The following is a 21,149-nucleotide window of genomic DNA, read 5'->3' as shown; positions in this document are numbered from 1 at the left end:
TTATGGGTGTTAGCGATAAAAAAAGCAATTAATGCATTCTCTTTAAAGCAGCAAAAATATTTTTGCCAATTTAAGTAAGGGATTGTAGGGAGAATTGGCTTCACTGTTATAATATTTTGATTATTTTACAGAAAAGAGATTTTGGTATGTTAGCATTTGCTATATGAAACAGAAACAAATAGTTGTTCTTATTGGTGCTGCATAAATTTACTCAAATATACTCAGAGTCAAAATGTATCGCCTATTTACATATAATGGCTAAAGATGTTTGACTATTTCAGATTTATGTTGTGCAGTGCAGTTGTAATGTTGTTGTAGTAAACAACCGTGTAAATGTAAGACAACTGTTGTTAAAAATATAAAGCAGGTTAACGAATGAAACACAGCAAACTTAATGACGTTATCTCAGGATAAGTGCAGCTGAAGAATATTGTAGTATTCATAAATGTAGTATATGGTAACCAGTTTTTTTAACACGGGGATAGTACATAACGTTTTTTCTGAACGGACAGCGGTAAAACCTGAACACTGTGATAGAGTATAAGATTTACTTTTTTGACAAACACACTTGGCTGTGTTCATTTGTGATGTTATAATATATATAACAGCAATCCGTATTTTCTTGACTTAAGTTTAGTGCGGCGCTAAATGTTATACTGTACATACATTTAAAACTGCTTTGTAGTGGAGCAAAAAATCTTAACTAGCGATGTCCGACAATATCGGAATAGAGCCGATACTTGATGCCAAATTATATTATCGGTACTCGTCCGATACTAGATAGTGTTCTACATTTAAGGGAAGTTTCCTAGAAAATGTGACATTGAAAATGGAAGGTAATTAGGCTTTTCAGCGCAAAAGCTATTTTCGGCCCGATATTCTGAAAACCATTACCATCACACTTCTCAGTTCGATCTCTTTTACTTTAGACCTTAGTAATGACGTCATTTGGTATGAGATCGGATCGCGATACTTTTTTCTCAAAATATCGAGTATCTGTATCGTAATGAAATGTCAAGTGTTAGAAATTTTTTAACTTAACTTACAAACAGTTTTAATACCCCAAGTTCGATGGCATGGAAAATAGTGTTTTATTTTCAACTTGACGGAATGCATCATAAATATAAAACAAGCTGAACAAGACAAATATGAAGTAAAAAAAAAATTTGCGACTATTTACACAATGACTGTCTCAAAAATGTACGTACACTCGCCGACTATAATTTTATACAGCGAAAAGGTCGCTGCAATTTACAACTTAAGTGCACTTGGTATTCGTATTAACATACGTCTTTTCAATTTAATTTCATCTTCGCAAATCAGGAAAGTCGCACTTGGAACTTGATAAATACCTCGCCGTTTAAAAACGAAACTCTCTAAAAGTATAACTATGTATGTTTACGTGCGCGTATGAAGAACAGTGAAATAAATACAGCAGCAGAAGGGTGGGCGACAAAAATATCGAAACAACAACAAAACAAACAAAGCGCGGCCTCATCGCCTCATTCTGATCCCGCGAGATCCAGCGTCAGTTGTCAGTACCAGATAGGGGGCGCCATAAAGCGTGACCCCGTTCCTGGCGCAAGAGACAAAGGCCCTCCGCCGCTGGCACAACACGGACATATGGAGGTCCGGAATGGCCCAGGAGGCCAGAGTCGGCAGTTCCCGGTCTCCCCGGCGCCCCTCGGTCAAATTCGCGTCGATGCGTCGATTCTGTGACGAGGCCGTCGCTTTTCCGAGCCCGGTAATGTTGAATACGTAACGCTTGATGACGTGGCTTGACCTCAGGCGCCCTGACCTATTGACCCCTGACTCCTGGTCGCTCAGCTGCTCGTCGGTCCAGTGTTTCGCTGTAGCGACTACAGTCCGACCGTCGGGCGCGCGAAGGAGGAAAGCCAGGATTGTGACGTCACGACGGAAATCGGTGACGCGCGTCCGGTTGATGCGGCCATGACGTCGCGATGATGACGTCATGGGCTGGAAGGCGCCCTCGACGACGAACTGGACGTAGATCTCGGCGAAGCGCAAGCGGACGTTGGCGTCGGCCGCTGTGACGTCAGAAGTGTCGAAGGAAATGACGTTGCGGTGGTTTGCGTCTGTAGAAAGATTAATAATTTAGCGGGTTTAAAAAAGTTTACTCCTTAAGCTTTTGTTGCACCTAAGAGTAAAAAATTAAAACTATATAGCTTAAAATTTTAAGATTAGGGAAAAAAGTTTACTCTTTAAAGCCTTTGTGGCAGCTAGGAGTAAAACAAATAAAGTTATATAGCGGTGTTTTGCGTCTGACCGAAGATTATAAATTTAGCTTCCTTGAAAAAATTGCTCCTAAAGATTTTGTTGAAGCTAAGAGTAAAAAATTAGTTGTGACAGCTCTTCGCAGTGAATGGAGACATGCAAAGTCTAATCCTGGACATTTAAACCTTTTTTCATTTATAATCATCTACTGATTCATAGGATGTGGTGAAACAATGAGAAATTTTCTTTTAAGCGGTTTTACATTCTGTTTGACATTTGTTGCGCGATTATCTCGTCGACACAATAAAGATATCTCGTATAACATATTATATTTAAAAGACAAAAAACTACTTGTGCTTTTGCACGTGACCTTAACTCTCAGTTGAAAAAACGCGAGTTTTGTAGAGAAATTTATATGCTACAAAGTAAAATAAAAATTCACATTCCCTTTTAAAGAAAATGAATGCTGATAATAAGCGTTTCCAAACAGCAAACTATGAATATTGCTTCCTGTACGCTGATGGTACTTAGCTCAGTATTTCCTAGCGTGCCTCTGTTACGCATGGCGGACATGATTCTGCACAAACTGACATAAAACTTAATGAACATTAAACATTAATATTTCTTATTAGGTTGACAGCAATCCCATTAAACAGTGAAAATTGTCTGTAAGAACAGAGAGCTACAAATAAACCAAAATTTTACATTCCTTCTGAAGAGAATGAATGCTGATAATGATCGTTCTCAAACGGCAAACTATGTCAATTGCTTCTTGTCCGCAGACTGCCAAACACTGATCTAATGCAATGGTAATATCATATTTACCTTTCGTTATGATTGGAAGCGGGAAAACAGTGATTGTGTCGCCCGAGGTTGATGGGAATCCGAAAGCGGGAGCGTTAAGTATCGTGCTGTTTGCGATCTCAGTTCGCTGCTGCAACTTCCTCCTGGCCGCTGAGTGTCTTCTCCGCTCCCTCCTTCGCATTTTCCTCCTGCTCTTCCGCCTCTCACTCCGACTGATGCTCCCGGATCTGACGTGGGACTTTTCGGCGCCGTGATAAGCGGTAACGGATGCGACGCCGTGGCCGAAACGTCGCTCGCCGATTTCCAAAGACGCCGGGCTGAGCGGCGAATAGCGGTATGCGCGGACGGAGCTCAGCAGACGTTTGCCGCCCACCGCTCTTGGCGAGTTGCTTCTGCGGGGATACGCGGCCCCAAACGCCGCCAAATCGGCCGCGAAAGTCACGACGGCCAGGCAGAGCGCGCTCCGCAAAATCTCCATCGCGGATCGGCCGCACTATAATCTGATAAGCCGGAATTCGGAAACAATCGATGCTATTGTTGTTTGGCGCGCGAGCTGGATCGAAGCCTGTGGCGTTGACAAACGGATCTCCTCGTTATTCTTCTATATCGCGCGCTCTGTTTGTGACGTAACAATAGCTTGGCGCCCGCCGCAAACCGAGTGGAGCAAAATGGAGGCTCTCAACGCCTATATAGAATCTACAAGTAAAATTTCCCTTTTTCTACGAAAATTTCGTTTTGAAAGCTGAAACAAGTAAAAATGAGAAAGTTAGTGTCGGGATGGTCGACTGGTACTTTAAAGTTGATACACCAATCTTGCTCGATATTGAAGAAATAACGCATTTTTCGGCTGGTCTAATAAGACATTAAGTTCTGGTCGATTCATATGCCTGATGTTGTCTATTCTAGCGATAACAACTTATTTTCTTCTTCCAAATGCTGAATGAAGAAAGCCAAGTTAATGGAAAGTTGATTTTCTCCCTCGCCCGCCATGCCCTTTACTACACGACGTATTGCGGTTGGAGAGACTGATCGTTACAACTGCTTTCCGAGTTCGTGTCACACAATACCTTGTAACGGCTATAGCTTCAAAAGGATTTTGATTTTTAGAAAAACGCGTCAGTTTATGGACATCAAGTGTACACGAACGATCAACACCGTCGATTGTCTCCAATCAATCGTAATGTCTTAACTATACAACGTAACACGGCCAAACCTCAATACACGACATGGGTTCTCAAACTTCTCATACATGTCAAACAATATATAAACCGTTAAATCACACAATTACGTTATTGCGAGTTTTTTTGCATTGCAAATAGCACCTAAATTTTCACGATCTGAAACCACAGAGTCATGAAGTTGTGGTCTTACCTATACAAATTGATAATATACAACAGAGACCTCGCCCAGACACGACATGGTGTAGTTTTAATTTGTGTTCAACTAAAACTCAGAAAACAAGCAATTCACTGTGATATAAACTTAACTATATGAGACAGATCTGATTGTTTAAAATAGTTTGTGTTTTTCTTTATTCGAACACCATTATCCCAAAGCAATTTGTATCAGCGACTAAAAAGTCGAACTGTAGAGCGACTTATAAATATTATAACAAACAAATATTTATATCTATTTGCGCAAATCGACAAAACAAGCCTGCGGTGAGGTTCGAACTCAAGACCTCAGATCATAATATAGAAGTAAATTGTTAAATAACAAAATCGCATTAAAAGCTTGTATTTGCGAAGTAATATGCCTAACCCAGAGCCTTGATTCACAGCACGTCTTAATTATCAGGGATTCGCAATATCACGTAAACGACATCATAAACTAATCAGAAACCTGGGCGGCAACACGAATTACAAACTGCCTTATATAAACCACACCCTTTGCACATATACAGTAGATGGGAGCCGTGCAAAGTGTAATGTGGCGATTTCGTCGATCGGCGTAACGCTTAAATATGCTCCGCGCGACGCAAAAACTCATCGCGATATTATCGCCTAAACACGTCACGACCGCTACCGAAGGAAGCGTGTGGGGGGAGGCGCCGCCACTCTCGATTGTTGACGTAACAAAGGCGAAACCGATAAGCGCAATGGCATGTGTGTGACACTATCACTTGACGTTCACGCCATCAAAATTCTGGCCGCTAAACGCCAGATAGATTCTGGCCGCTAAGTTAGTCACCCTGGTTTGGTCTAAGGTGTTTTTTTACCAGGCCTGTATTTCGCAGTGTTATTTGCTTCTCGAGCACTTACATAACGAGCAATGTAAGCCATTAACCTTGACAACGTTTGGAGAAGTTGTGAAAAGCATAAAAACAAAACGCTTTACTTTGGAGCATATGTAATTAATGTTTGGAGGTTTTAGTAAGACGTAATAAGAATATTAAAACCCATACAGAAGTAGGTATCATTAAAAAAATATGTGGAAAATGAATAAAGAGCTATTTTAAACGTTCAAAATGATACCTACTTCTGCATGGGCGTTGATATTCTTAAGACGTTATATATGTATTCAGTGTTTTTTTAAGGTGTTTTGGGGGGCCGAAACGTTCCCCAAATTTCTCCAGTGGTTTCCCAAATTTTGGACTTGCAACTTTTTGGTATTTAAATGAAACACTTGCGGTCTCTTAAAACTACTTAGCGGTCACTTAAACCAAACTTTAAAAAAAAACCTGTATGTATTAAACAATATTTGGTTCGTTTTTTCGTAAAACTTGTGCTAATTCTACCTGTTCAAACATAGTTTGCAATTCGTTTATGATTCGCGAAATCCTTCATAAAAAAATATCCAGTTCACTGAAACAATCATTTTCAAAGCACAAAAATATCGTTATCGGTAAACTGACAGTCACCCAGTTTTCGCCTGCTTAATGCTTAGCGCTGTCGGTGTGCGGGATTTAGCAACACCTGTTCAGGCGTACAACCGGTTCCCGCGTTATTTCACGCATCTTGATTTGCTGTGATTAGCACCTGGGCATCTATATGGGATGCTTTATCACTGATCCAAGTCTCCGCTGATACACTAAGAGTTTAAGGGCTGATTCAATTGGAATTTTGAGACTATGAGTTAGAAAACAGGGAAACCGTTGTTAATGAGCCGATTATAACGGATTTTACCAATTAATCAGTTGGCATTATTGAGGCGGCCGTCAAAAAAAATTAAACCGCAGATTAAAAACAACATATTTTTCGAAAATATATATTTTTATTAGTGCAAAATTAGGACCCGGCAAATGTACGCACTTCGTTGTGGGTGACAGTTCATTATTTTTTTTTATTAAAGTCTGTCACAAAGTTCTACAAGAAACCATCGCAACGATTACATTGCTTGCGTGCATTATTGACGCCGTAACGCACTCATTGACGCCGTAACGCACTTATTGACGCCGTAACGCGTCTTTTCGTAACTCATTAACGTAAAGTCGAGGGTGATATTGTGGGATTATTGGGTTCATTACATACACTGGGGAGTTTCTTTGGATATGCCCTTTACCGTTGTGATACTTTAAAGCTAAACGAACCAATCTCTTGAAAATGCCATTTTCCAACGCTTAAAATGTCACATTAGAAATAGCGGCATGTGACCTTCCTTACATTTTAAAATGAACTTTACTGTTGAGTCAAAACATGAAGAGCAAGCACGCCAAAACATGGAAAACGATCATTCTTGAAAATGTCAGAATGAACATTTGCGCAATATTTACACGGAAACCTTTACCTTGTTTTAACCTCTTGAAAGAACTCCCCTGAAGTAAAAAACTGAGAAACATATCCAATTTATTTTTGCTAAAAAGGCAATTCAAAGTAAAAAAAATATAAAAGAAGGCAAGTTGGGCCATTTGAGGCCCATAACTCACGTGGGGTTCGAATTTCTGGGTGTAACCCCTTAGACACGTTCCGGAACCACTTTGGGGCGCCCCTGGGTTTCCTAGTTTGGGGACGAGTAGCTCCACTGCAATGCGGAAGCACTTAGACACGCAAATGCCGCCAAACTGCCACTGTGTTGATGCCGTATAGTCATTGAGGGTTTCTCCTAACTGAGAGACAGGACGTGATGTTACCATTCCACCAACTACAGTGAATCAACAGCTTGCTTAAAAAATGTAAAATCGACAAACAATGGCGGGTCGAAATGTCTGGCCACAGCGAAAATGGTGTTAATTAGCTTTTGTTTTCACCTTTTTATTCTACTCAACCTGCTTTAATTATGGGGTCCTATTTCTTAACTTAAGTTAAGAGCATGTCTGAGTCAGATAGCAGCACACTGTAGCATGAAAACTCGCTCTGGCAAACATTTTGACCAGAATGTTTTGTATTTTGCTACTACAATTAACTGCTTCCAGAGTTAGTGACCTTTACCTTAGTTTTTTCGCTTTTACCCAAGTATCACAACTGTATAGCAACTGCAGGATAATACGTAGCGGCCACGCAACCGACTTTGAGGTATCCAAAGTATCAGAACAAATTATAACTTCAGCTTAGCCGGAAGTATTTAAAATTGCAATGCGATTAAAACCACTTAACATACTTATTAGTTAACGGCGTTAATTTGGCCAAGCGTTTTGGCCAAGTGCTTAATTCGTGGTGATGCAGCAATCCAATCAAATATTGCTGATTGTCCGACGGACAATACTTAGTTGCGCATCAATGTTTCCCAATGAATGCAAAAATACATCCAATTAGACTAATGTTGCGGTCTACCTTACCGCAAAACAAATTCAAACTGATAAAACAGGCCTCGTTAACGAATAAACCCAAACCTGCTCAAACTACGTTCCCAACTATGTAAAATTGGTCGATTTAACGTGGATTTTATTCATAAAGACTCACAGAGACTAACAAACACACGGATTGGTTTTGTCGACCACTGCTATTTTTAAAGTGTTTTATATCATTATCATACAGATGTCAAAACTTAAGACTAACTTATCAGGGCGCCTAACTAAAACTGCGATTTTCTCGTTCGTTAGGATAAAGAAGATGTTCCAACCAGCTCGAAAACCGGACTTTTATAGCGACGCGTATTGCTTGGTTTATTTTGGTTGAACCGCGTAATAAAAGACAACATTTCTTTAAATTGAAAATATATTTCCGGGGCTCAATTATAATCTTTGAAGCTTGTTTCGCAAAAATGGTTTATTTGAAGTAGAACCGAATTGAATCAAATGTTCCTTTTATGTGCACGGATCTAATGTTTCGTTTGGCGGAGAATGGCTCTATTGTGGCAGCGGCTATTTATTTGCGTGTGTTTCTCCTGTCCTATTCGAATGCGCTTAGAGTCTTGCAACTAGGCATGGCCGCGCAAAATCGCGATCGCAACAAGGCCCAGCTTTGATGCAGTTTATTTGTTTTCGTTCAACCCCTAATCAAGCAAAACAAGTCATGTTTATCCAGCGAATTTAAACCGTTTTAGTTTCGCGCTCACACAGCGCTATTAATAGCTTTGTTTAAGTGATCTCTTTTAAAATTGGCAAGGCTTGTTTGCAATAGATTATATCGTTGTGCCTTTTTAACTTTGAGGTTGTTCAACGTGTTCGTTTTAAAAAATGTATATTTTTCTGCCCTTATTTTGTGTTTTTGTGTTAAAAAAACGAAATCTGGAAGCGGGGTATTAAACATAGTAAACAATAGCGATGATCGATATTATCGGCTCGGATCCGATACTGATGCCAAGTAATAGTATCGAAACTCGTCCGATACTGGGGTAGGGTGCTATTTTTTCGGACCAAACCAAATCAAACGGCGACTAAGTATGTCCGATAATATCGGATCGGATCGGAGCCGATACCGAAAGCCAAGTGGTGGTATCGATATTCCCCCGATACTAGGGTGGTATCGGCGTCGATCCGATACCAAACTAATACAAGAATTTTAACCATAATTTGCGCTCCAATTAAGCGATTCTATCTTAGGATTAATTTATCAAAAACAGTAGGTTACCAACTGAAGGAAACTTCCTAACGCTGAAGAAAAGTTGTGCATAATAGGTGCAAAACAATGCATTTCAACGATTAAACTTTTTTCTTTTAGCATAGTAATGACGTCATTTATTTAGTTTCGGATCAAATCGCGATACCTTCTCCAGAAAAATATCGGGTATCAGTATCGGAATAAAATGTCGAGTATCGGACATCTCTAGCCGCCCCATGGGTGAAAAACACTGCGGTGTAGATATAGAATAAATAACACAAACAAATATGGGTCGAGTAAATCGACATCATCTTTAGAAGAACGCTTCGATGCGTACAGTTGCATCAGAATCAGTTAGAATTGACTATATTCTATAGTGTAACGTTTTCTTTCAAATTATTTCGATTTACTTGACCGATTTTGACTTGTTATTTATATTCAATTTCTACGATATCTTTACCAAAAACAAGTAAAGCTAAAAACGTATAGTAACTATTTATTTGACGCAACCACGACGCTCTAATTTACATCGAATAAAGCTTATTTCATAAATATCTTAATATAGGATTATTGCGGGCACATTTCGCTGTTTAAGAACCACGCTACAGTTTTGATTGCGATGGACGATATCTTAACACGCTGGCCTGATGTGTATTTATTAGCTTCGCCGCAGACGCTAATAAGAAAACTCCTGCATGAACAGCAACCGCGCCGGCCGCAAGGTCGCCAGGGTTGTACACGTTTCTGCTCCGCTCAGTTTATTTACACCGGAACTTTTGCATGTTTACGGGAATATCGCCTTAGAGCGCCGTAAGAGAAATGAACGTGAACGGTTTGGCGTTCGGCGGCGGTTATAGGATTTTATTTGCGTACACGAAATGCCACTACCGACCAATCTGTTTTGGATCTCTTTATAAGCGCGCCAAACGTAGGTGTGTTGTCTCCCCGTTTCATCTTAAAGTAAACTAAAAATTTAAACGAGAAAATTCGGATACATATGCTTATCAAAACAAATTTGTAATTGTCTATGGTTTCAGAACAAAACGTTTTGGCTTTTTTACGTTTCTAGTTGTTAATTATTATTATCTAAGACTCTAAGTCCAAGTTATAGTAGATAGATAGATAGATAGATTTAACTAGAACGCAATACGAATTTACCAAAAAAATTACAGTTGTTTGTTCCAGGATGCAGCGAAAGACCGTAAGGTACATCGAGTCAACTGCACCCTGAAGTAGGTTTATTCATTTACATACACATTATAAGTACACTGTTATTCTAAAGTTTGAGAAGAAGTACTTTCGTGACCAATTTTTAAGGTTGTGATTTAATTAAACTTATATATGTTTCGGTTTGATTTTACATTCTTTTTCCAAGGTATGACTTTCAAAGGTACAAAAATAAATCTCAAAATCGAAAAAATAGTGTGAAAAACTTAAACGCGTGTGAAACTATAGTGCTAATAAACCCAACTTTTTCCCCTGCTTATTTTGCCATAATTAAACCAAACGCACTGGCGTTAAGCAAGCCTAACGTGCTTTAAAAAACTTTTCAATAAAACGTTTTTAGCGAATTATTTTGATATTTTTAACATATTGTTTAAGCGGTATACGCATGAGTAATGATGCTTAATCAAACACGGGTTTTAATTAAACTTTTTCTTTCAAATTTGTTTGTATTAAAGATAAAACGCGCCGGCTTAAGCAAATCATAAAGATTCGAAAGACGTTTTTCAATTAAACCTTCACACTGCATATATTTTTGCATTTTCACAACCGTAAACCTCAAGACCGGTGTATTCTGACTGATGTATTTTAAAATTTAAATAAAAAAATATGCGAGTCCCTTTTTTGTGCTTAATGCGTCAAATACCATTTAAAATGAAAGTTTTACCAATTTAATGCACTATGTGTCCCGCTTAATATACAGCAGACTTTATAACCGAATTCGATTTAGCGTCTTTTTACAGCCTTTCTATTGTTTTATGTCTCTATATCAAATCATTTATGAATATAGACATTTAGATTTTTGCGCTAAAAAGCAGTCTGCAAGAATTTGTTTTTACATTTCCAAAAGCGTTCAGCAGACGGAATACTACCTCGATGCCGCGCACGTGACACATCTCTCGGCGGCGATTGGTCGAAATTATCGCGAGCTAATCGCCGTTCGAGTCCTAACGCGATAAGTGCTTCCCGTTTACAAATGGGCGGCGCGCCTAATCCGCAGAACCGGAAATCCGGAAAAGGCGGAATCGCGTCCATTGCAATCTCATCTGGTTCGGAATGCTCGCGCGCGCGACGCATCTTCTGTGAGATCACAAACAGCCCTGACGACAGACGACTGCGATAAGGCCAAAGGTGCATTTCCATGAAAGCGATACAATCGCAGTTAATTCCCGAACCGCACTGGGACTGTTTTTTTGAGTTTAGAGCCTCCTGCTGCCGTAAAAACAAATTCAGTAAAAACTGGGAAAAACACACTGATTGGGATCTTTTAAAGCTGCGCCCAGATTTCTGAAGCCATCGCCCCAAACGAAATATTACAAAATGTGATAAGGTAATGGAACTTAATGACGAAAAAACAAAACTTATTGGAAAATGGCTTAAACTATGGAACTTCCAATCAATGTTTTTCGTCACAAACCGGACCCAAATCAAAAAGTCTTACAAGTTACTTAAACGAAATGAGTAACACTTCATTTAAATAGCCCAAAATGTATAGTTTCAACTATCAATTAAAAATGCTTAATTCTAATTTGTTAGCGTTTTCGTTAAAAGACGTTCAGTGAAACTCTTCCAAAATTCGTTGGTCAAGATTTACGGCGAACGCCGACAAATCAGCTAAAAACTTTTGACTTTTTGCATATAGAGCGCTTAAAGAAAAACACATTTAAAACTCGATTTGCCTTCTATCGTGTTTTTAGATTCAAACATTCATGGAACAGAATTGCTGAGGTGTCTTTATTTGCGCTTGTGCGTTAAAGGGAAATGTTTTCAGCCTTTAAAAGCAAACTCATTATTTATTATCTGCGAAGGCAGAGCTGTATCTGTTGATAAACATCTGCGTTATCTGCAGGGTTTATAACTGTTGACAGTGCGGCGGATTATTTATTGTGGAACTCTTTTGTCGATTCTTATTAAGATTAAACCCTCAACCGAAGTGTCTTCATGTTATGGAAGGTGTATGTACGTTTATTTTTAGATTAAACTTGCCCATGGTAAGGGTTTCTAAGTTTCAACAAAACTGCAAAACTTTTAGAATGGAAATAGCGACTAATGACCGGAACACAGCTACCCTTGTCTACACTAAAAAAACACATTGGACAGCCTAAGCCCATATTTCATTGAAATTATAAACACTACTTTCCGGCGTCCATCAGGCAATCTCACCCCGAAACTATCAACTCCTTGTCTTCACAAATAGTTAAGAGTACAACAGCCGTTAAAAATGAACTCTAAAAACACAAACTCTATCGCAGATAGCGCACAACTCATTAAATAGCGATCAGGGGACGTACATCCAGCATCAGTCGGTAGACTGTGAGCTCATTGTGTCCGATCAGGCGAACCTCCTCCGCCCAGTCAATGGCTACAACTAACCGATGGCGAGTAACTGCTGGTGCTCTGATGAGCGCTAAAACAAGTTGACGACTTGAACCTGATGCTGATCTATCATTAGCGAGAGGTTTGGACGGCAGCAACAGCGGCATCACACATAGAGGATGTCTATGCATCCGGAGAGTGTTTGTATGCACAACACAGGACGCCTATCACAGACGGACGTGGCCGCCAGCGCCTGTAAACAGCTTTGAGGCCGCGCGATTTTGCCCGGACAGCATACCGGCATGACGTCATCTTTTAATCTGTAGCGTCACAATGGAGGTGCATTGTTACGCGCAAGTTGGATTTGCTTCGGGATTGCTTTGGGCCCGCGCAAAATCTTGCCGAAAAGGATTGCGGATGTTGACGTTTGTTGAAGGCAATACAAAGGTCGCGAATGAGAAGAAGCGTCGTTTTAATCTCCCAATAAGCGTTAGGTCCGATTTAATTACGGTATTAGTTGGCCACATACGCGGAGAATTTGAGTAATTAAATGATTTTTCGGCGAAGTTGCCTAGCTCTGACAAACTAATACTCGCTTTTTAATGTTTCTTTGCGAAATGATATTCTATTTTTTATTCTGATAATTACCTGGTCACATATGTGAGCTGAGCAACAGACGGCGACTTTCTTCATCGATATTGTCAAGGTTTTTCAGGAATTACGTCAGGGGAGTTAGAATACTGAAAACCAAAGTAACAAATTGGGTGATAGGTTTTCCAAATTTATAACAATTCTTTATTTCTATTTCTTCTGTACAGTTCTTCAGCATTTACACAAATATTGTAATCTAGTAGGGTAATATTCTAAAAAATATTTCCTTATAGTTGATAATTCCTTTAATAAAAAAAAAACAATGTAAAAAATTAACCCAACAGTAAGAACACGTAAGACTACCCGAGTCCGAAGTGCACATGCGCAGTTTAAAATTTCCAAACAGATAGCGCCACAATCTGCAAATTGTTATGGTGGAATTGAATACATGGTTGAATACTTTCCAATCATGTGGTGTGGTTGGATGAGGTGGGTATATCTACCTTAACTAAAATACGTAAAAGGGTAAAATACAGGCTGTAGAGTCGGACTCGACAAAATCGCACATTTGGCCGAAGTCAGACTCGGGACTCGGGTTTATTTATTTGGCCGAAGTCGGCTTCGGCTTATTTTTAACCGACTTTACAACCCTGGCGATAAAGCTGTATAGGCTGCAGATCGAAAAGGCGAGATAGATAGTGCGGAAAACTTTCAAACAATGTTGTGGTTGAGTTGATTGCTATACACCTATCTGTTTTTTACGCGGATGCGCGGAATAACAAGGCTATGGAGTATAAGCGGAAGACACAGAACCCAATGGAGTGCGTTAATTTGGCTATAGGTCGATTTTATTTATTCAACCAAAGTCAACCTCAAGCCTCGGACTTAGGCTGTTTTAAATTTAAGCCGACTTCGCCGACAATTGGTCTTTATTATTTTCCAATATTTTCCAGTTATTTATTTTCCAGTTTTTTGTTCTCATTTGCATCACACAACAATAAAGCAGCCCCCTTAATGATTCGCCAACTTCCTTGGCATTTGGTGATTTTTGTCCAGTAATAATCAATTAACGTCACAACACACGAATGCGTGAGAAATGAAAAGGCAAGATAAAACAAATATAGGATAGCGACGATTTAATAGGAAGGCATCAAATATAGATCTTGATGGCAGTTGGGTTCATCAGGGTACACTTGTGTAATGGAGGTGCGAAACATGGTATTATTAAATTCTTGAGTTAGAATCCAAATAGGATTCCCATTCAAATTTGCCGTTTATTTCGGGTGATTTAAGTCATTTTACCCAAAAGACTTAAGTCAAGTCAGATAATTTGAAAACTATGGGATACGTGCACTCAAGTTAAGTCATGGACTTAAGTAATTGTTACGGAAGGTAAAAAACGAAAATTCAAAGAAAAATACATTGATTTGCTTGAAAAACTGATTTTTCCATATGAAATACTCTGCAGTCTTTGAAGTTTAATTTGGTAGCTTAGATATTTTTAATTAGGGTGGCTCAAACTTTACCTATCCTGTCGGCTTGGAGCGAAAGTCATTCATTTGAATATTGTTGCTTTCAGTTCTTTTTTAAATAAAGAAAACGACGAAAATGGCTAAAGGAAAACAAAATATAGTAGGAAAGGTCTCAGGCAGCTAACGACCATTTACTTTTGTGTATCGCCATACTTCGTCTTTTTAAAGTCGAATATTGCTCGGAAGTTCGCACAGAAGATAACAACGTAAAAAAGCGTAACATAGTTTAGTTTTCTGTCGCATTGTCGCTTGACGGCCTTTGTCACCTCTAGCGGGTAAATAATTTTTAGTTTCTGCCATAGGGTGGCGATATATCGTCATTTATTCGTTATAACTTATCGTGCAATAAGCTTGTCGAAAGAGTGTTGATAAGTGAGTTTTCAGGGAATTTACTGATTGGACATGTTTATAAACTCGAAAAAAATATTTTTTAATCTATTGAAGTAAGCTAACTATCTTTCTACTGTACTAAAATATACAGTAGGATAAATTTGTTAAAGAGGACAAGTTTATAAATCTGTTGTAACTCCAAACGACTTAAATTCAAACTTAATAAGAATGAAACAATTTCTTACATTGACGATTGTAAAGTAACAATTTCGCGTTGTAACGCACCACAGTTTTTCAAACGCTAAACGAACGCCTTTGTTTTGGCGCTGACAAACGAAATTCCCCATCGACTGGTTTTCCGGACGCTTCCTGGAAGACAATAAACAGACAGAACAAAAGGAAATAAAATTCATCAGCACTACTGCTCAGTTATAATATTCGAATACTTTACCGTTGGTATTAATGAAGTGATAGTACAATGATCAGAAACCATTCAGATGTTAGAGTTTAGCAATGTTATTGGCGTTTTCAACTCTTCACTTAGCAATAATATTAGTTTGGATTTAGAGTTACTGGTAATTCTGTTGGTGTAATGTTAAGTAATAATATAAGCGTTAAGCTTTAGAGAACATATTTCTGTTATGCTTAACTATAATAATATTTGTATAAAATACTTCAACTAGTAATGTAAGCGTTACTTCAGTCAAGGAAACCGAAAATATTTAAGTTTGTCAGGTAAGAGAGTTTTAATCATATAAGCTTAATTGATATACTAAGCTTAAGTATTAGCGCGAAGCTTTGGCGATCAAGTTTACTTTACTGAAATTGAACACTGCATAAAAATTGCATAAAGAATTTCGAATTTAAATAATGAGATCATGTTTTCGTATTTGTCCCACAAACGTTAAAGCAATCTCGCCCGAAACAAATCTAAATAAATCTTACTATGTGAACAAGTGCAGTCGGCCAGCCAATCAAATCAAACGGCGACACAATTTTCGCGACTTTTGGTCGAGTGCTTATGACATGTTTATAACCGAACGATATATGGTGTTCCATTTAGCGAATGAGTGAAGAGGTTGTCAAAAGCTTTATTTTGGACCGCTTTTGATTAACTAAACTTTTCGCGACCCTTTTGGTCAGGGCAGGGGCGTATCCCGGATTTTTCTTTGAGGGACCATGGAAGTTTTTATGTAACACGACACAAAGCTAGGTCATGACGTAACGTCACAAAAAGCAATTAATCACAAAAACACTTGTTGGTCTCGAGCAAACCCTATTAATCGTGCGAAGCTCGTGGGGACTTTGAAGTTAAGTATTGCATCTGGTTGTGAGCTACGACATTATGCGTTGGTTAAGTTCTCGAGAAATCTTCGTGATTTTTTCTTCGCTATATTTAAAGTAAACTAACCCGGTGTAGGAATAACCTAACAACTGTAAAAAAAATGACGATTATTGTGTTTCCGGTGGTTGGCGGCAAAGTTAGGTTCCTAACTCGACGGCCACGTACAAAAAGAGTACAACCTCGTCGATCACTATATGTTTGGTTTTATGATGAAATCAATAACACATTCTGAGGGTATCTGTGCTTTAAATTTTTAGAAACTCGCAAATTCTAGAAACTTTAGTTTAGTGGGCAGGCCTTTAGCGGTCGTTTCGATACAAGTGTACGATAAAAGTGCCAATAAATAAAAAGGCTTTTTTCAACCTTGTTGCACAGTTAATGTGTTGTTTAAATCTCGTTTATTGTAAAGCTACAGTTAACCACTCAGCAAAAATACGAGCAAGGGTGCCGCGAACTATTTATAATTTCAGTAGGGGGCCGCAGGCCAAAAAAGGTCGCGAAACACTGCCATAATTGGTAACGTTAACTTGGTTTAACTGCAACAATTCAACCCAATTTTCCTGGAAAACAAATTTGCATACTCGACTGACTGGGAACAGCCGGCGTCATTAGATCACTGTTTTTCTTCCAATAGTATCAACACAATTGCAGCGCTTATCATAGCAGCCCGAATAAACGCACGGCTGTCGTTTCCGCGTGCCGGCTTCATAACCCCCACAATCGACCTGTTCCAAAGAACAATCCAGCGCATTGTTACCGAGTCTATGACGTCAAGATTTCCGTAGCTGGAAGTATTTCTCAGTCGTTATAGCTGTATGCTGTATACATTGTGTATAGACGGCAAATTACCTTGTATTGGGTCTATCCGATCATTGATTAGCCTACTATACAGCAGTGATTCGCAACCTGTGGAACGCCAAGGTGTATTAAGGGTGGTATGCGACCCCTCAAATGTATTTTGGTGTTTTAGCGAAATCAGCGGCTGGCGCTGGCAGTAAGATTTTTTTTATTTTTTGTAAGTAAATTTATGTTCCTTATAAAGTAAATTTGAGCAGATTTGAGTTTTTGTGGGAAATTTAAGTGTTGATGTAAATTTTAATAGTCGACTAGAAAAGGTTGCAAAACACGGCTGTACAGAATGTAATGAGGCAGTAATGGGTGTTACAGCGTTTCTTTAGCTTTTAAAATGGAATGCTTTTAAGCAGTTAGCAAAAAATATTGGGGTGGCTATTCAAACATGCCGTCACAAAAATACGACATATTGTGACATCATTAGACAGGTACCTGAAAAAATTGTTTTGACATTTACGCCCTTGCACAATTGTGCATTTAGCACGGTGAGAAAGCCAAAGCAATATCACGCACTGCTGTACAGGTCTCAAATACATTGTGGCTTGCTAAGCGCGAGCTGTCACACACCTGTGAGTGCAGATGTATATCCGACCAGTGTTGTTTTGTTTTGTATTGCAAACGGACATTTAATCTATTTTGGCACTTAAAAGGAGATTTTTTTTACGTATTTACGAAATGTATGTTAATTGGTGCCGTAGAATTTTTCTTAATTGCTAAAAAGTTTACAGAAAAAAATACAATTGTATCTTGAAAGTTTAGAAGTTGTAGTAAGGTTTTATTTACCATTGAGAAGTAGGTAAAATAGGCTATGTTTAACAATACTTTTTAATTGTAATAAAGTTAGTAAAACTTTTCGAAAGTTTAAAGTGATTTTCGCATTGAGAACTCGTTATAACGGATTCGAAGTAAAGTTCGATACATTTATTGTATAGTGAAGTTAATGGCTTAAAATAAAGACCGAAATACTTCTGGCTTAAACTGCACGACAGATATTTTCCAAAATGTTCCCCGGTGGGATATCCGCAATTGAAAGAAGTGCCCTTCCCTGTTATGGGTCAGGAATCAGGATACTGGGCGAGTCAGTCAAGCAAGATCAGGGAAACTTTACACTTATTGTGTTTGGAGCGGCCACTTTTGTCGGGGTTGGTGATAGTTTAAGCAGAAGATAAACACTAGAGCAAAGTGCATAGAAAGATAGAAATATGTTTACCCAGAAATATGTTTAGCTGTTATGTACAAGAGAGTTTTGGTTTGATCAATGCAATATAGTTTTTAATCAGTGATTCCCAAACTGTGTGCCTCTAGAGATTGTCAAGTGTGCCGCGAAACTTTTTGTAATTTCGGAAGAGAAAGTATTTATATTACCAATGGCATACACGCAAGCATTTTAGACTTAAATACGCACTATCCATTACAAATTAAAAAGACATTTCATATACTTTGACGTGTGTCAATGGCGATTTTAAAGTTACTCTATTGTTGTTCGTTAAAAGCGTACCGCGTACATATTTAGGATTTTTTTAGTGTTGCCGCGATATATAACAAAGTTTGGGAACCACTGTCCCAACCGACTGTTGAAGATAAATGTGTTTACTCTTTCAATCAGCAGCTAGTAACTGCTGTGAAACCTAATATGATCTGCTTTTAAAATCCCTTTTAAGTAGAGTTTTTTGTCGATGCAGTTATGTATATTATTTTCCGGCCTACACAGCGTATAGTTTACAACTAAAAACGTAATGCTATCCTATGAGGAATGTGCATATGTTTGCGGTGATCCGGCCTGTAAAGCCAAACACTAACGGCACAAACATAACGATAGACACGCACCATTGTGTACGTTAAGTGCTTTTTAATATTTGTTTTCCTGTTATGATAAAAACGGAATTTAATTGTTTAAGCACTAAATGCATCGTATTGGCGTAAACGACAACCGTCTAGCCTTAGAAAATGTATTTTTATTGTATTTCTAAAATAGCTCGATGTAATTTTCCAGTGCAAAAATGTGTTTTAACCAACACTGAAAAACATATATAGTCTTTTTATATCCACGGCTAACATGCCTGTGAACTTAACAATATGTTATTCATAACCATAATGACAGGAATGCATTGCGAAAACATTAGGTTTTTATGCCTGTAAATAGAATCCCAAGTATAGCAGCTTAAAATGCCCTTTATTCAATTGTCGGAATGGTCTCTCTTAAGTAAGGCGATTCTTAAACGTTTATTAACGCGCACCCTTAAAAACATTTTTGGGTGACGTCATAAATCGACGTCATAAAACAAAACGACCTGATAAACCTCCTGTTTTAGCGCCAACAAATGTTAAACTAAATCAAGTTTAGAAATACACTCAAGGAGAAGGCACTAAAGTGATTTGTTGATTTAACGATTTTTTTGATAAAAATTATTCTATTTTATTAATTACCCACTAAGAATCAATTCGGCCTCCCCCAGGTTAAGAACCCCTGCTTTAAAGGCAGGCCAATTTCATTTATGGTCACTCAAGCTAGACCAGGGTTTCTTAACAAAGGGTGCGAGATCTGTCCCAAGGGGGTGCGGGGATGTTGAATCAGACACAGAAAATGTAGTGAAATTTATTCCTTTGCTTGGTCAAAGGTAAAACTAACTCGCAATTTAAGAATTGTGTCAATGTGTTATCAGTTAATTGTATAAAAATATAATTAGAATGGTTAGTTATTTAAGCAATTCTAGAAGGGGTGCGAGTATTGGCTGCTGGTATGGTGCATCAAGGCAAAAGGTTAAGAGCCACTAAGCTAGACAAACAGGTGAGCGTATCGTACAGCACCAGTCACAAGTTTGTGGAACTATTTGCGTGAATATAGCAAAAGTCACGAGTTGGAGAACACGAAAGACCACAGAAAAAGTCACGCCGGTTCCTGGTGTGTGCGTGCGTCTGCATTTGGCGCTATTACCGTTTTCTACTTTGTCGATTTCCTTTAAACGCCATGTAAACAGTAAAACCGCGGGTCAAAAGCGTATGCATTGGAGGCCGCTAGTCTGCACTCTGCTTGACAGATAAAAATTTGCGTTTCTACAGCCACATGGCGCATGCGGGGCGAATCCGGAGACGTTATAATAGGCCTTGTCCCCTTCAAACTAAATGTTTTTTACCAACTTTTACTACGTTTGCTATGCTTTACATTAAAATCGAACGTATTCAATTTTCTAGTATGTTTTCCACCGTTGCAAGGCAACCATTTCAAATTAAAGGCATATTGTGACATGCTGCGTCGTATGAATTCATGAACTCCATAAAAAGTGCACTTTCTGCCAATCAATTTTATAAACGCCATTACCTATGTAAAAAATATGCGAACATTATTTATGTGCGCAATTGTCCTTTTAAATTAAAATTGTACGCAACTTAAACTAAACAGACGAAATTGTTTTATTAGCCACTTGCGTATTTATGCACGAATTCGTTGGACAACAGTTTGTGTATTTTTGAAATTAGTTGTTTTGTGACGTTACGCTATGACGTAACATGTTGAAGTCATCTCTGTAAATTGTCAATTCAGTAAGCTTTTTGTGGGGACAAGGACACAAGTGTTAACTTAAGAACCACTACTCGATGATGTATAGATCACAGTGCGAGAGTTGCAAATGAAAGAATGAACCAGGGTAACAATTGGAAAGCACTCGCGCAAATAATGATAAAAAAGCAATTTGGAAATAAAAACCATCGAATTGCGCACTCTATTTAAGTAACCACGAAAGAAATAACGCACGGGGCTTGAATTGATCGGTTACGGCAAAATAAAACGCGAAATTACTGCGGCCCTATAAAGATATAAAAAAAAGCAATTGTCATCACCTAATACAAAAAACAGCCCAGTTGACACAGTCGATGCGGGTCATGTTTTTTTAAGATACGTTATAGTTCGTTAGTTGGTTACTCCCGTAAAAACGTGTCACAGCTAACTTAAAAAAACTACATCTACACCCACGTTAGTAACTGGAATCAGCAGTATCCAAAATT

At 38.5% G+C, this 21,149-nt stretch overlaps 1 protein-coding gene across 1 annotated transcript in view; it reads right to left on the bottom strand.

The window, feature by feature from the left end:
• Positions 1-1,110: 1,110 nt before the first annotated feature.
• The window catches only part of LOC146170247 (uncharacterized), a 36,274-nt gene continuing 16,235 nt past the window's right edge, over positions 1,111-21,149 (bottom strand). Inside the window, exons 2-4 of the mRNA XM_083390541.1 lie at positions 13,146-13,237; positions 3,061-3,735; positions 1,111-2,096 (exon numbers count right to left, since the gene is read on the bottom strand). Of these exons, the coding sequence (XP_083246667.1) occupies positions 1,495-2,096; positions 3,061-3,517 (1,059 nt within the window). The 5' untranslated portion in view covers positions 3,518-3,735; positions 13,146-13,237 and the 3' untranslated portion in view covers positions 1,111-1,494. The remainder of the gene's footprint in view (positions 2,097-3,060; positions 3,736-13,145; positions 13,238-21,149) is intronic.

Source organism: Ascidiella aspersa, chromosome 1 (assembly GCF_963924565.1).
Source record: "Ascidiella aspersa chromosome 1, kaAscAspe10.2, whole genome shotgun sequence".
Taxonomy (NCBI): Eukaryota; Metazoa; Chordata; class Ascidiacea; order Phlebobranchia; family Ascidiidae; genus Ascidiella; species Ascidiella aspersa.
Note: the sequence above shows the minus strand (reverse complement) of the source record. Positions and strands in the feature narration are given on the sequence as shown.